Source organism: Pseudopipra pipra, chromosome 11, assembly GCF_036250125.1.
Source record: "Pseudopipra pipra isolate bDixPip1 chromosome 11, bDixPip1.hap1, whole genome shotgun sequence".
Classification (NCBI taxonomy): Eukaryota; Metazoa; Chordata; class Aves; order Passeriformes; family Pipridae; genus Pseudopipra; species Pseudopipra pipra.
In genome coordinates, this window is record NC_087559.1 from 12,493,757 (window position 1) to 12,509,760 (window position 16,004).

The 16,004-nt window shown below is 49.4% G+C and overlaps 1 protein-coding gene across 1 annotated transcript in view; it reads right to left on the reverse strand.

The window, feature by feature from the left end:
* NCKIPSD (NCK interacting protein with SH3 domain) overlaps positions 1-15,064 on the reverse strand; it is a 51,212-nt gene extending 36,148 nt beyond the window's left edge. Inside the window, exon 1 of the mRNA XM_064667549.1 lies at positions 14,842-15,064. Within this exon, the coding sequence (XP_064523619.1) occupies positions 14,842-15,012 (171 nt within the window). The 5' untranslated portion in view covers positions 15,013-15,064. The remainder of the gene's footprint in view (positions 1-14,841) is intronic.
* Positions 15,065-16,004: the final 940 nt, after the last annotated feature.

Consider the following 16,004-nt stretch of genomic DNA (forward strand, 5'->3'; position numbering starts at 1 on the left):
TGTAGATAGCCTCTGCTTTGATGAAAGCTCAGGATTATGAACCAGGATACACCAAGGTGGAAGGAAAGACACTACAGGGAAGTGCTAGAAGTTATTCTATGATTTTTAACATATTAGCACTTAAAGTTGCAAAAAAGGCCAACAGAAGGGGCTGTGCCAGTCTTTGCAGAGTCTTCAGCTTGGCAGCCAAAGGAACAGCTACAGATGCCCTTTGCTCACTGAGATTCAGCACAGCCCCAAGATCACGTGCACACAATTAGCCCAGGTCTATAAGAAAGCCCCTAAATTAATTATGATCAAAAATACAACTAACGTCTAAGTTCCCAGAATGCTGAGAAGAGTGCAAGGTGCTAATCTCAGCCCATCTTTGTTTTGATTGAGTTGGCAAAAACACGGACTGTGGGCTGAAGATCCAGTTGCAGAAACACTCTTTGCAGTTAATCAGGTTTGCCAAGCATTGCCAGGACAAGGGGCAAGGTCAGAGCCCAGAGGAAGGAACGAGTCTGGGAAACCGTGCAAGTCCAGGCTCCTCTTTTGGCATTCAGAGATGAAGGTTGAGTTTCCCTCCAAAATCTGTTTCCATAGCAGAGATTGTAGCAAAATGCCAGAAAGGTGACAATCATATGAGAGGCAGGACGAAGAAATTCAAATTTCTGCCACGTTCAAGAGAACTCTCTCCCTTCCCATTCTCCTCTGCCTTGGAGCACATTTCCAGCATATGAGGATCAAGCGCAAGTAAAGTCTCCAAGGTCAAGCAGAAAAAATTGCAATTAAGTTGGCAATTCAACTGATGCACAAAGACAGATGCAGAAGAGCATGTATATACATGTTAACTGAAAGGGACTTTCCTCCTGCCTGCCACAGACGGGCATTGATTTTACAGCTTGCAGTTACATGTTTGAGAAAGAGGTAATAACTTTTGATGCATCTTGCACAGGAATTAATGATTTATCAGCTTTTCTTCCAAAAATCCTCCCTGTCTCATGACCAGTGCTCTGTCAAGGGTCAGAAGGCAGCACACTGCAGTTATGATGTGCTTTGGGCATAATTATCATGTTGCCCAAACCTGAAACTAAGGGCAAATTACAAGGTATTGCTTATTGACTTGACAGAAAATGGAAAATTAAATGGACCTGCCATCTCAGTCCCAGTGACCATGGGAAGGCAGACCTGGCCGTGGGCACAGACATGGGCTGGAACACCAGCCAGGCATGAAGGAAAAGGGGCAAGGAGGATGTAAAGGACATTATGCAAAAAAGCACAGAACCTGTGGGCTTGGGCATGAACAACTCAAATCTGCCACATGGAGAACAAGTGCTTCTCTTTGGTATCCGCTGGGTGAACAGCCATATATATTTTATTAAAGCCACTAATGAGGGAAAAGAGCTTCCATCCTCAAGGGGCAACCACAGGAAAGTCATCAGCGAGTTTCAGACGTGGACAGATGTAAGTTGCAAACCAGACATGAATCCCCAGGATCTTTTGAGCAGCACCAGGATCAGAGCTGCCAGGCCTGGCACAGCCAAGGCTCTTTTCTGCTAAGCTGTCACTGCAAAGATGAAAACCTGCCTTGCATTACCATGAGCAAAACTCAGAGAGGCCCTGGAAAGTTTTCCCGAAAGATCATTCCAGTCGGGAGGATCAAAGGGAGCTTGCTGCTGTGGGATCAGTTAACAGCCTGGCTAGAAAACAATTTTTCTGTGTTTTGGACTCTGCATGCAGAGTAAACATTGCCTCTTCTGTCACAAAGGGATACAGCTCCCCTGCACACCCCAAAATAAAAATAAAGCCAGCAGGGCAGGATCAGAAAACATATTAACTGATACAGAAACCCCAGTGCTTGCCTCTGTAATGAGCATTTATCTTCCTCAAGTTACTGATGCATCCTACCCGAAACAGTTTATCACAGTGATGCGATCAGATCACATGTGCAACCTGCTCCAAAATAAAATGACCCACAAATCACCATATGGAAAAACCTGAGTATTTTTTTGCCAGGAGTAGAATTGCCCTAAGCAAATACAGAAAGGCCGGGTTTATGCTGCCCCTCTGCTCAAAGAGAGCAGCTCCACATTCTCCTGGATCAAAGCTCATTCCAAGGTGGAAGGATCACTTATAAACAGTACTTTTACTGTCACCCTTCACACAACTCCCAAGCACATGAGTTTGACCAAGATCCTTGAAGATTTCTCCCACTAATGTTGTTTCAGACCAGGGACCCATGAGAGAAGCACACTTAACGTTTCTACACAGTAGGTCCCCCCAAAAAACTCATTCCCATACAACGTTCCACAGTATGGATCTCACCAGCAATTTCTCTTCTGTCCACAGCCTCCTTTGGGTCACAGGCATAGGTATTTGAAATATCGGTATTAGGAAACCCCAGGATACACCTTCTTTCCAACATTTTCAGACTGCACAGACCAGTTCCCACCAGTGTGGAGCAAATGCAGCTTTTCTGTGCTGGGCAGGTATTTCCCAAATGGGAATCCCAAACAAGTCTTCCACACAAGCAGAATGGCATGTCCAGACCCAGCAGGCTCCCTCTGATTGCCAGGAACCTTCATGACTTAAACCTGGGTACAAGAGACTCATTAAGGGACTTAAGAAGTGTGACAGCCAGGCCCCCAGTAATAGATAACCCTCGAATTTTCATTTGCTTTCAGGTGGGCCACTGTAAAGCCAAGGCAAGAAGGAACATCCTCTGGAAGAAAACAGGCATCTCTCTCACTCCCCTGCCATGTATTTCGGTAGCAATGTATTTTGACACATTCAGAGTAGCACTATCAAGCAGATGTTATTCATGCTTTTGGCTTATCAGTGCCATACACAAGAATTACACAAAGTTAGGTGTGCCAGCTAATTATACTAAAGCCATCTTAAGACCTCTGAGGGTGCAGGTGCAGGGCAGCAAGGGAAGGGGTATCAGAGGGGCTGAAATACTCCATGCAGGCTGTGCTGTCCAGAGGGAGATCATGCTAATTGGCCACAGACAAAATACCCAAGTGTGCCAATGTCCTTGTTAGCTGAGAGCTGCTCCCACAAGCACATTTATTCTTGGTAAAGTGGATGTTTCTGCTGAAGCAATCAGCACCCTGACACTCACCAAATCCAGGGAGTCAACACAATTGAGCTTTACTGGGACAATGATAAACCAAATGCTAATTCAGTACTCCAAAATAAATGAAGATACCACTGAGATCTACAGCAGTGTCTTACACTGTGACATGTGTGATCATAAAGACAGAGCAAAAGACAAAGTAAACCCCAGAAAATTATGAACTAAAGACCCTACAGTTGCTTTTTGACTGGCAGACGGGAGAATATGATTTTTCTGTGCTGCAAAACTTCGACAGACTGACAGTTTCCATTGACCTACAAAAGTACCTTGAGAATTGCAAGTTTAGCTCTGTTTATCAGAAGAATGAGGCTAACTTGCTGCTATCTCCAGATTCAGCTCAAGAACAAATTCTGGGGTTTGTTCAGTGGACTTCTTTACCTTAAAAACAGATTAAAGGTTCAGCTGGATTTGCTGACATTTCACCTATAAGGAGGTAAGAGGTGAGTCATGGAAGAAAAGCAATTCATTAGTGTCCCACACTATCTGCAGAGGAAAACCAGCCTCTGCTTTAGCTGCAACTTAAAATCCCATCTCCTTTTGCAGCTTAGAGTGGCACAGGCTCCCCAGAAAACATGAAGAAATGGAGACAGGAAGGGAATGTCCTCTTAGGACATTGTGCTACAGGCAGCAAAACAGCCATAATCCTGTTTTCCACGCTTCCCGAGGCAGTGAACAAAAAACCTGAATTTGTTGGGCTGTTCTGTTCTCATGCACAAAACTTGCTCCCAGCTCCCACAGCTCATTACAGGATCGATTTCTTCCATCCGCTTCTTCACATGCCACATTCACCTGTGTCAGCATCCACCTCACTCAGTGGCACCAGGGAGAGCAAATTGCTGTATTTCAGGAAATCTTCGCAGCCCATATCAAATGGGACCAATCCTCCAGGAAAGGAGATGGCCAGGACTCAGATCCCCTCCACCCAACCCATCTGGTGGCCCCTCCACAGACCCCTCCAGTGTACAAGGCCACCCTGGGGCAGAGAAGGTGGTGGAAGCTGCCTGACAGCAAGCAAGGGATGACAGTAACTCTCAAGCTGCATGGTTTCCACAACCCATGTGCAAGCTGTCTCTCCCCCATCCCTCTAAACTCTTCCAGGTCAGGGCTGACCACTCCTATCTCCCCCCAGCCCAGCTGTGAGAGGTTTGGGTAGTCCCTCACATCTAAAGAGTTACACAAGACCAAACACTGCCAACAGGAGTTTTGCTGGGAGAACTTTTTTGCTCATTAAGAGTGTTTAAAAGCTTTTAAAGCGACCAGAGCTCCATATCATTTTAAGATCTCAAGCTTCTGAATAAGAGCTTGAGAACACAGACAGCTCAAATGTGTTCATGAATGTGAAGGCTCAGATGCTGCCCCACACCACAAGGCAATGCTTCTAAGGCAGCCCGAGACCATAGACAAGATGATGCTTCACAAAACTGGATGCTGGCGGGGTTTCTTTCCATCCCTGGCATAAAGATTTATACTGTGTAGGTCCCTTGATAATGACTGCACAATTATTTCAATGCAGCTGCTATCTCTTGTCATCAAGCTAATGGAAGACAGACACATGAAATCAATTCAAAAAACAAACTAAAGGGGATGCATTTTACAGCTTAAGTCAATAAAGGTGATTCTGGGACAAAAACTTCATTACATAGAACTCAGCACTTCAAGGGACATTGTTTTTTTGATGTCAAATGGAAAAAGTCTCCAGCTACAAACACTTTGATTTGGCCAGGCTCAGAAAAACCCCTAAGCTTCTGCAATAAGTAGGTAATGAATCTTTATGATCACCATTCTTACTTGAGGTGCTGTGTTTTCATGCAATTATTCTTTTAACATGCTAAAATTTGGGTTTCCCTGATACTTGAGCTTCTCCCCAAATATTCCCCAGGGACAGCTAAGCCTAAGCATGGAGGAAAAGGGCCCACAGACCTGCCTTCTGGCAGGTCATTTGGGTGCAACTTGATGTTCAAACCACAGTGCCCCACTCTATCCACCTGCAAACACACATCCTTTCCTCGGGAGAAGGAAAAATGGTATCTTCAATCAGCCTGGAAAAGCACAGAATGCACCAAGTTTACACAAAAAGAAATTGTCACCACATCAGATTGAGAGGCCACGGAGGTTTGCATTTGTCTGCTCGGTGAAGAGCTTCAACTTGATCTCTCTAGGCAGCCATCTGGTTTTCACAGGAGCTGCCCTGGTTCTCTGTAAAACCATCACAGCACATGCACTGAACTCGACTGACAGAGAGCCCTCCACTCTGAAAACCTGTCCACCACCGTTTCCATTCCCCACATGCAAGCAGGGGAAAGGTGCCTGCATGGTCCATCAAGGCTTTCTTCCCACCTCCAGAGGAAGGGGGTAAAACTCAGAGGCTGAGCTCAGCCTCCTGGCCAGCAAGCTCAAGGGCAGTGGAGGGGAAGCAGGCAACAGGAACAGTGGGAGGTGACAACCCAACCACATTAGCAGCTGTGGAGGTACAAACCCTATGGACAGGCATTCAAGACCTTTTCATCAAGACATCATCCCAGCTTCCAGGCAATTCCCACCTCCTCGTGGGCAAGTATCTATTTTTGCAGCTCTTGCTTCATCTTCTCCCTCAACCCTTTGTTTTTATTCAATATAATAGAAGGTTTGGAGCAGGGGCCTGCCCTCAGGTTTCCATACTACTAGGTACTGTCCCCACTTGTACTAGGAAAAAAACCAAGAAATAATTAATAGCTATTACTTAGAAGTGATCTAATCTGAACTTGGAACCGGTGATTTAGCAAGAAACGACCCACAGCCTGGAATTATCTAGCATGCCTAGTCCAACAGCTTGATTTATTTTTTTTAATTTTTAATTATAACTCCTGAGCAGCTGAACAAGCTAAAATATCAGCCTATGGTGGCATTTCCAGATCACAGAAAAATGTGACACAAAAATCAACACCTTGCAGACCGCTCTCATGCACACCACCCAGCCTAAGCAGGGGAGAGGAACGAAGCAGTATGACAGCAAACAGACCCCTATCCAAAAGCACATCCCACCAGCACGAACAGCAGCCTGAGTCAGAGGAACGGGCTCACTACCCTTGGAGCTGGGCACCACTGTCCCTTCATCTGCTCCAGACAGACAGGAGGAAGGACAATGGGCTTCGCAACTCAGTAATCAAAATGCGAGCAGCTTCCAAGGAGGAAGGGAGTGACAACTTCTTCTAAACAACTTCAACAGGCAGGCAAATAACCAGGAAAAACAAACCCATGAACTTCCCACCTCACCCTAAAAAGCACACACCGACAAAATTTTACTTCCCCTTCTCGCCTGAGGTTCGTGCAAGAAGGGAACAGGATTAGCTCTTTGTTCCCTTGGAAGGGAAACACACAGCTCTGCCACACGAGCTCTGCATTGCAGGGCATGAACACAGAAAAGCTCACATGAAGATGACCCCTCTCTCCTGCTACAAGGGAGTAGATCTTGTCTTTGGGACAACTCTATCTCCCTGCTAATGCTGAAAGAGCTTTCCCCAGAATAGTGCTCAATATCCCTGTGGCAAGAATGCGATGGGGGGCTAAGGGGAGTGGAGACAAACAGATGCAGTCATGAATCGTGTCCTCTGTTCCACTTCTCACATGACAAGCTTAAAAACCCTTTTCTTAAAAAAAATCAAGGGTCTTGCCATGTGATAAAAGCCAAGACAAATTAGATTTGACGAGACCTTCCTGTAAAGGTCAAAACTTCATTTATGAGCCACTGGTTGAGGAAGCAAAGCGATGCTCCTCCAGAAGCAGGACCAGGACACAGTTCCTGCTGTGACTCAGACCTGAGGCAATGAGGGAGCGCAGGGTCCACAGAAAGAATTTCCAGTGGATTGCCATTTCAAATGAGAAATTTTCTTCTAAATACAACAGCATTTTGCAGCTCCAAACTCCAACTCGGAGAAAAAGCTCAAAGTGGGGTCCTCCAAAAGTGCCAGCATTTATTTCCCTGTGGAGAAAGAGGGCCAGCCCTGCAAACAGGACCTCCCTCCCACCAAAAGTTCTCACAGCAACAGCAAATCTGGAAGGCAGTGATCACCAGCCCAGCAGGACCAGCTGATTTCCCAGTGCAACAGGAAACACTTCCAGCCCTCACAGCCCTTGCAAGTCCACACACAAATCCACCTCTTCAGTGAAACAAACTGAGCCAACTGTTACTGCCACGGCCGAGATGAAAGCCTCAATTTAAGGTGTTGTCTCTGGAAGAAATACAATGGACATGCATTTTAATTTACAAATCTCTGCACACAGAGCTCTGTTAGAACCCGTGGCTTGTAAAATTTTGGTTACAGCATTGGCCACATGGGATGTTAGTACCTGTGAAGTCTAATTTTCTTGCAGACTATCTAATGCTGTAGTTGCATACTAAGGCTGCCTGCACTTCCCTCCTTATAAACCCCTTCTGGAATTTGTCCTTCTACCAGGGCCCAGACTGACAGCTCATGTGCTGAATACATAATCCTGTCTGGGAATGACAAAGTTTAAATCCTTCATGAGGGAGTAAATCTGGGACACTCTTATAAATTCTGTTTGTTTTTATGTACATCTAAGCTACACAAGGAAAGGAAGAAAAAGGAGGCTGCTTCTGTTCCAGAACCAAAGCTCTCCTAACAACCACCTCAACAGACAGGTTCAGCTGTTTTCCATGTTTCAGCCATAGAAAAATGTAAATACCCACTTTATACCATAAGATTTGACCTTCCCCACACACATTAATCCCTTGCAAGGGATCGTAGGTCAGCAAGTGACCATGATACAGTCTTTGTCAAAGCCTTTCCCAGTATACAGGCTGTTCCAAGCATGGAGGTTACTCTTCTCTTGCAAGGAGGAGGACTCTTCACATTGTTCTCCCACCATCACTAACACAGCACATTTTTATCCAAGGACAAGCAACACGAATTCCTCCCTGCTCTTCAGTGTCTTACTCCCTCTGTATTTCACACAGAGCAACAATTACAAGAAAATCAATTTCCATGAACTTTCTGGTTTGTTGGTTTCAACACAAATCTCTCCTCCTCTGTTTTGTTTCTGTTTTTTTCTAGTTAAGAGTCCACCTGACAGGATGCTGGAAATCCTGAAAGGAAACAAAAAAGTGTGACTGTGGGAAGAGATGCACAAGCACAAACACAAAGCAGGATGCTCCTAGTTCAAAACTGCCAGTTCTTCCCATTGCAACAAGAAGGTGATCATCATCCAGATGTAAACCAGGGAAGAAAGTCTAGCCATCTTCTGATGAAAAGCATTCAAAAACCATACAATAGGCAGCCAAAAAAAAAGTAAAATAATCACAGATTTGATCAGTAAAATTGCAAGATAACAGCAGGTCAACACTTGTGCAACATGGTGAAAGGCTCATGGCAAGCCCAGCACTAGAAAGCAGGGGTGCTTTCTAGTAAAGCTCCTGGCAGACACTGCAACCCCACAGGGAAGCCAGGAACCAGATTGTGTCTGTCTGCTCTGGAAAAGTGCCTTTCCAAAAGCTGAGGAGAAGATGGCCCATTTCTTCTTTCCAGTCTGGCCCCTCACCTTGTCCTTCCTCCAAGGCAAACAGAGCCAGACCCACATCTCTCAAGAGCAGACATAGACTCAGACATCTCCGTTATGCCTGCTCACATTGACCAAGGCAGCCTTCATGGTGTTCAACCCTGAAACAGGCTTGAGGTTTCCAGCCTCCAGCAAACCCACTGGAAACATCCATGCATCCACCAGTGACACCACTCGTGACACAGCTGCAAGAGTGATAAACCCACATCATCAATGCTGCTCATACATGGGTGTCCAGGTCACAAAGGCAAATTTTATCTGATATCAAAAAGCCTAATTATTTTTAATCGGAGTAAAAGTGAGAACGTGTCCTCACAGCCAAGGCTAAAGATCATTACCATAGTTCTACTTTAATCATTCTGGACCGTGAAAGATTGTAGAACTTCTGGCTAAAATTTCAAGTCTTTAGCTACAGTAATTAGAAATGGTTATAATTCCCCTGACTGTGTAATTTAGTCTCAAGAATAGAATTTCATCTCAAAGCATTAGCAGCTCTGACATAAGAGCATCTCTGCTATGGTAAGAGCCCAGAGAAAAATGCTTCATTCTTTCACTTTCTTGCATGCATCAAGAAATGCAGCCTCAGCTATAAAGCCCTACCAGCTGCTTATTCTCCAAAATAAAACTTTATTTTTAGCCTAAGCACTTACTCAGGATCTGTGAGTATTGCGATTAAGCTCTCATGCCCATTGAAAGCTCTGTCAAATCTGCAGCAGATGACAAATAACACTGCAGGCTCCAGTGCAGGGGATATCCATACAACACTCTGTACAATCATCACAGATGATCAGGAGCACCAGCTTTAAAACTGGATTTTGTGTAGATAGAGGGAAAAACTCTTGCAGCAAAGCACAGCTGCAAAAACTGTTTCCAGTGACTGGGGATTTGCTGTCAGAATGTCTCATGATCTGATTTGATAGCACTGCCCAGGAAGGTCGTGGAGTCTCCCTCTCTGGAGGCATTCCAAACCAACCTGGATACGTTCCTGTGTCACCTGCACCAAGTGACCCTGCAGGAGGGTTGGACTAGATGATCTCCAGAGCTCCCTTCCAACCCTAACAATTCTGTGATTGGCACCGTACAACCAACTGGGGTTTTGGAACTAGATGATCTTTCCAATCCCTTCCAACCCAAACTGTTCTATGGTTAACTTCATGCTCCACGACCACCATCATCCCCATGCTTCCATGCTCCAAACCATCATTGTCTCCATGCTAGTGTGGAGGGTGTGACAGCACCTGAACTATCACAGGTCACTGCTTCCACAGAGCTCCTACATGACACCAGCCTCAGCACGTGCTGCTCCATCACCGAACCAATGCACGTGCTGTGCTGGCAGAGAAGCAACCTGATTAGAAACAAAGAGTTTTCCAGCAAGCCAGTGCACTGAATTAACTGAGAGTGGGGCTGACAAGAGCAGAGGCTGCTCGGGGGAAGGCTGGAGCACAGGGCCAGGTGTAGGGTGTCAGATCAGGGTGAAGGAGTGGCCAGGAGCTGCCAGACCCACACTTTTGAGCCCTGGCATGCCCCGGTCTTCAAGGAAAGGCAGCTACCTCACTCTGCACCATGCAATTCCAATCCTGAACCTGGGTCAATGCTACAACACAAACCAGGGTTTTGGGAAACAGAGAGCACTCAAATCTCACTCTTTACAGAATCCTCTCTTCTCTTTGCAGCTCAGCACACACCACTCCTGCGTCTGCCTGGCCAGGACTACCTGTACTCTGCCGCTGTGCACTCGCTCGTGCTGCAGGAGAATTTTAAGTTGTTGCTAGGCTGCACAAAGCAGTCTCTTATTTTTATCGCATGCCTGTTTATTCTTGCAAAAAAAGATACAGCAAACAGCAATCCAAGGCATCCTCAAAATGCTTGTTACACTCTGCTTGGCTCCATTTTCTCACCAGGCAGACCAAAGCTTCTTGGCCATCACCATACACACCTTTCCACCCAGACAGACCTTTCCTTGCTCCTCCAGAGTACCACGTGAAAGCATGAGCAGAGAACCAAAACTCACACTGCAAACAATTTTTCAGTTATTCCAAATAAAGTTCAAGTAATATGAAAAAGGTTATTCAGAGTAATTTCAAACCTATTTCCTAATGGCTTAATACAGCCGAGCAGCTGATTTGCAGCAGCCAGCATGCTAAACCATTCCCACTTCAGCAGGAAACATCCCCCTGCAACTTAGCACTTATTTCTGCACCCCTGGCATTTACCAATACATCATTTTACAGCTGCCATTCCCCTCCTCGGCATGCAATGTTAACACTTCCATTGACAGGGAATTCCGCCGGGTCAGCGCAGACACGAGACAGGGCAGGATCAGCTGTGGTGCCTGGTGGGGCCGGGAGCTGAAGCAGATTGCTGCTCCCGTAAGTGGGTGGCACAGCAGGAGCAAACCACCATGGCCAGGCCCCGTCCCACCAGGAGCAGAGCAGATCAGCTTTCCTGACAGGCCAAGTGTCACCCATAGTTCAGTATCCTCCCAGGAGAGCCGCCTGCTTTGTGCTCCTTGCCCTGCTGTGCCACATCCAGAGCTGGAGTAACTCCACGCTCCTGTTACAAAATTACATATCCCATCATGACAGCAACATACAGGCTATTTAACCCAAAAGAAGGGCCCTTATTACTTGCTAGGCTCAGCATTTGTCCCTTCTTGACACTGAGTGAACCTCCTGCTCCTAAGGAAACTTTTCAAATGGAATCTTTTACAGCTTTACATAAAGCTCTGAAAGGCCTGTCTTCTGGAGTGACCATGTGGCTCCAGAGGACACTTTAAGCTCCATTCTGACCTCACATTTTTCTGCCACTCACACATTACTTAAGCATCAGCACACAGCTGGAGACAAAAGACCAACCTCATGCTGACAGGCACCTTTCCATTCAATGGTAAGCCCTGGCACTCGTCCTGACAGCCCTGCTGCAGCAGTATTCACCTGGCATTAGGTATTAGCACATCTCTTGCTCTGTCAGGAGCTGGAGGCAATTACCCTCCATGCTGTCACCAGCCAGCACAGCGCTGGGGACATGTCTTCACCTGTCTAGGCAGCAGCACCACCAGTCCCCAAGTTCATGACTTTGTTGGGCACTGCCATGCTGGTGTCACCGTCCAAGGTCTCTGCCATGTGTGTGCAGAACTGGGGCTCAGCCACACACGAGGCCACCGTTTCAAGAAGCAGCTTGCTCTGCTTGCAGTTCACAAGCTGCCCCTGTTCAGCAGCTCACCCCAATCCTTCCCTCTCACTGCTTCACGGCCTCAGCATCTATCCCCAGAATGGCACTAGACTTGAAATGACTCCTAATAATCCACAACAGAACTAAAAGGGAACTACAGAAGGAACATCAGCTGAAGTTGGGCGTTTCTAATTGACTCAAATTAACTTCACATCATCTGCACCTTCTAGTGCTCTGGCTAAGCCCTAACTTGTTTCTTAAGGGAATTTTTGAGAAAGATTTGTTGGTGGCGCTTTTTCCCCACCTACAACTAACCCTCTTTTAACAGCAACACTGAGCCACAAGGATTTCAGTACGAAATTCTGCAAAAAGACATCAGCCAAGAATAAGCTTTAAATAATAACTAGGAATTATTTTTTCCTCTAGAGAAGCCAAGGCATCAATTTCCCATATCTATGAAAGCTGAGCAAAAAAACCCCCTGAAACTCAAGAGGAGCTCAGAAGAAAGGTAATGCTCCTACGAGTGCACAGCAACAGCAGCCTAAGCCTCCCTTGTGAGCATCCCATCAGCAAGGGGCTTTCAGGAGATGTGCTGTGAGGGGCTGTGACTGTTCTGCAACCTACTGCTCACCTGACTGCACTGCCAAAGGAGCCCAAACTTACCTTTACAATGGTGACTCCTGTTGGCCACTCTCTCTCCCTGCTAATCACACTAACACTAATCATTAGCGGTGTTTTTTCCCTGCCGTGGCTGAGGCAGCGTTAATTGCCTCCCAAATCGCTGTCACTAATTAGTCTCAGCGCCTTTACTAAACCAAAACTGGGTGGCATATTGTTCGCACTCATCCTGGACATTGAGCAAACAGTTTCTAGCACACTTGTAGTGAGCAGATGCCTTCTGCCATGAATAAACACAGGTTTTAACTTCACATCAGCTCTTCAGAGCTGGCAGAACGCAACAGCAGAAAGTCAGTCACAGACACAGAGCATTACAGCAACTGCAGAGCAGCAAATGAGATCCTGCTGCCTCACATCATCAGGCAAGTTCAGGTGCTAGAAATTTAATGGCCAAAATGTTTTAATGGCCAAAACACAGATGAGCAGATGCGGGGAAGACTCTGGTTTCCTGCTACAGGGTCTAAGAGCATTTGGAAAAGTTATAGCTGAACTTGAGGAGAATGCTCACAAAGTCACCGGCAATGCTGCTTTAATATCAGTGCATTACTAAGAGCCTGGCAGGAGTCAGTCTGACAGTCTGCAAGCTGTGTTAAGGCTGTAGCAAAATAAAATGTGAGAAATGAATGTAAAGTCAATGAAGAGATGCTTTTCCTGTAAGATTTTGAAACGTGTGCTGGTGAGGTACCTGTGAAAAAATCTGGTATGAGTGAGCAGCCCAGGAGAAGGCTCCTGCACCCACAGCAGTGAGAAGACGTCATGCCACAAGCAAATGAAGCAGGGGACTGCAGATAAGAAACTCATGAGCAGCAGCCTGGAGCTCTGCCACCGTGGGGCTTTAAAATCTAGCAGTTCATAAGGTCTTTGCTGTGTAACTAAATAGCTCCTGTAAATAGCTTAAGGGCTTATTGATACACAAGATGTCCCTCCCGTCAGGCCATCCTGCCAGGCTGCGCAAGAGTCCCGGCCTTAAGGACAGACGGACGAAGTGGCCAACAGAGAGACCTGGCACCACCCTAACAAACATATACACACTCCCCAGATAATGCTCGTCTCACTGGAGTGTTCTGCAAAGCCCACACCCACACTTACTTACAGCCTGAGTTACTGCTAATCAGAAATTCAATGGCATCTGAAGGAGCAGCAGCAGCAGCACACTGAAATAAAGGGGTTTGTCACCACATTCAGACAGACTTCAAAAGGCCCATTTGTAAAACTCACGTGCGTTTCTGTGCAGTTAACCCACTCACTGATGCAACAGTCTTCAGCATCCAGTTCCCACAGCTATCCCCTGAGGCCCGAATATATAAATCCCCCATGAATTAGCTTTATACGAAAGGCCTATTTTAACTTCAGAAGCCTCCACTAAACAGCCCCCTGCACTGTACAAGCTGTAAGCAACCTCTTTTTCCTGTGACACCTTCATGGGCACAGGGCTCACACCTGGCAGCCAAAAGGTGCTCTCCCTCCTCTGACCCCAGTTGGAGCTTCAGCAGGTGCTTGGACCTCCTGTAATTCCCAGTATCACTGACTTGGCTGTAAGTGCTTGCCATGGCAGGCAGCTGCCATGGTCTCTCCCGGCCCCCAGGACCGGGAGACACCCCTTAATGGGTGTCACAGTGGAAGGATGATCACCTCCCTCACTGCCCTGTCGGTGCGGGGGTGCCAGGCACACAGAGCCCCCGGGGCTGAACAGCCAGCACAGAGACGGCCACGGCAGCACTGCTGAGTTACACCAACTGGGGCTGCTGGCCAAGAGAGTCCAGGGCACCTGTAGCCATGGATGCTCCGGGGAGGAGGATCCCCCTCATCATCTCCTAGGGCATCACCCAAGCATTCTCCTGCCTTCCTCTCCCAGTTCTGCAATAATGAACAGCCCACCAGCCCTTCACCCCTGGGCTTCTGACCCGGACCAAGCACCCGGGGGACTCACACCCAGCCCCTCTCCTTGGGATGGTCCCGCTGAGCTCTCACTTCGTCCCTGACCCGGGGGGCTGGTGTTCCCCAAACCCGACACTCACGGGAGATATCTCCCGCCTCCTTGCAGCCTCCCGACTCCCACGCCACACGGTGTCCCACAAGGTTCCCGCCTGCCGAAGCCACAGGAACCGCACTCCCGCTTCCCGAGCCGGGCCAGCGGCTCCCGAAGGGAACACGGGACGGACCGTGAGCGGCACAGCCGGGCTGTCCCAGCGCACCGGGCTGCTGCTCCGGCACAAACCCAGCCTGGTGCCGGCAGGAACGCCCCGCTGCCGGCGAGGGCAGCGCTGCCCAGACCCGGCACCCCCGGCCCCGCCGCCCCCGCCGGCCCGGCCCACCTGCAGCCGCTGGAGGTACGAGGCCGGCGCGTAGCCCGTCTCGCCGGAGCCGGCGCGGGTGACGAGCCACCAGTGCTGGTTGCTGCGCTCCAGCAGCAGGAAGGTCTCCCCGGCGGTGAAGGGCAGCGAGTTGGGCTCGGCGGAGCGGAAGCTGTACAGGGCCCGGTACATGGTGCCGGTGGCGGCCGCGGCCCCGCCGCCCCTCCGCCCGTCGGACCGGACCGGCCCCGCCCCCGCGCCCCGCCCCTCACGTCGCAGACAAGCCCCGCCCCCGACAAGCCCCGCCCCGCGGAGCCCCGCCCCCTGCAGCTCCGTACCGCCCCCTGGCGGCGCCGCTCCCGCCGTCGCCTGTCCCAGCCCCGCCCCCGAAACCGCGTGCCGGCAGGGGGCGCCAACGGCCCGCGCAGCGCCGGGGGATTGGCGGGACAGACCGGGAGTGACCCCGGGAGTGACCCTGGGAGTGACCCCGGGAATGACCCCGGGAGTGACCCTGGGAGTGACCCTGGGAGTGACCCAGGGACCGACCCCGGGAGTGACCCCGGGAGTGACCCTGGGAGTGACCCAGGGACCGACCCCTGCAGCGACCTCGGCACCGACCGGGGACTGACCCAGGGACCGACCCAGGGACCGACCCAAGGACCGACCCCCGGGACTGACCCTCGGGACTGACACCCGGGGACAGGCTGCCGGAGGCTCCATTAGGCGCTGCCGCTTCCCCGGCGCCGGCCCGTTTGTATCCTGGTGTCCCTCCTCCATCACGCTGTGTCCCGGGTCACCACTGGGTCCGGGAGTCGCTGCTCCCGCCTCCCGCCCATCGCCCGCCCGCCCCCAGCCCCCCTGACCCCGCCGTGCCCCGGCGGTGCCCCCCAGCAGCCCCTCCTCTGAGAGTCCCGCACGGCACTAACCAGCACCATTACATCCCCAAATTCCCCCCTGGGCACCACGGGGGCTTCACCTGGCAAGCCACGCGGGGACAGTCCCTTCCCCCAGAACAGGAACAGGGCACGGCCAGGGCAGGCTCTGGCCCCATGCTGTGCCTGCAGCGGACACGGTGGCCTGGCACAGGGCCGTGGGACAGGGCATGTCGGGCCAGGAGCACTCTGAGAAGACTCAGATGTCCCCAGCCCCGTCCATCTCTTTGCCTCGATGCAGCATTCCAGGAG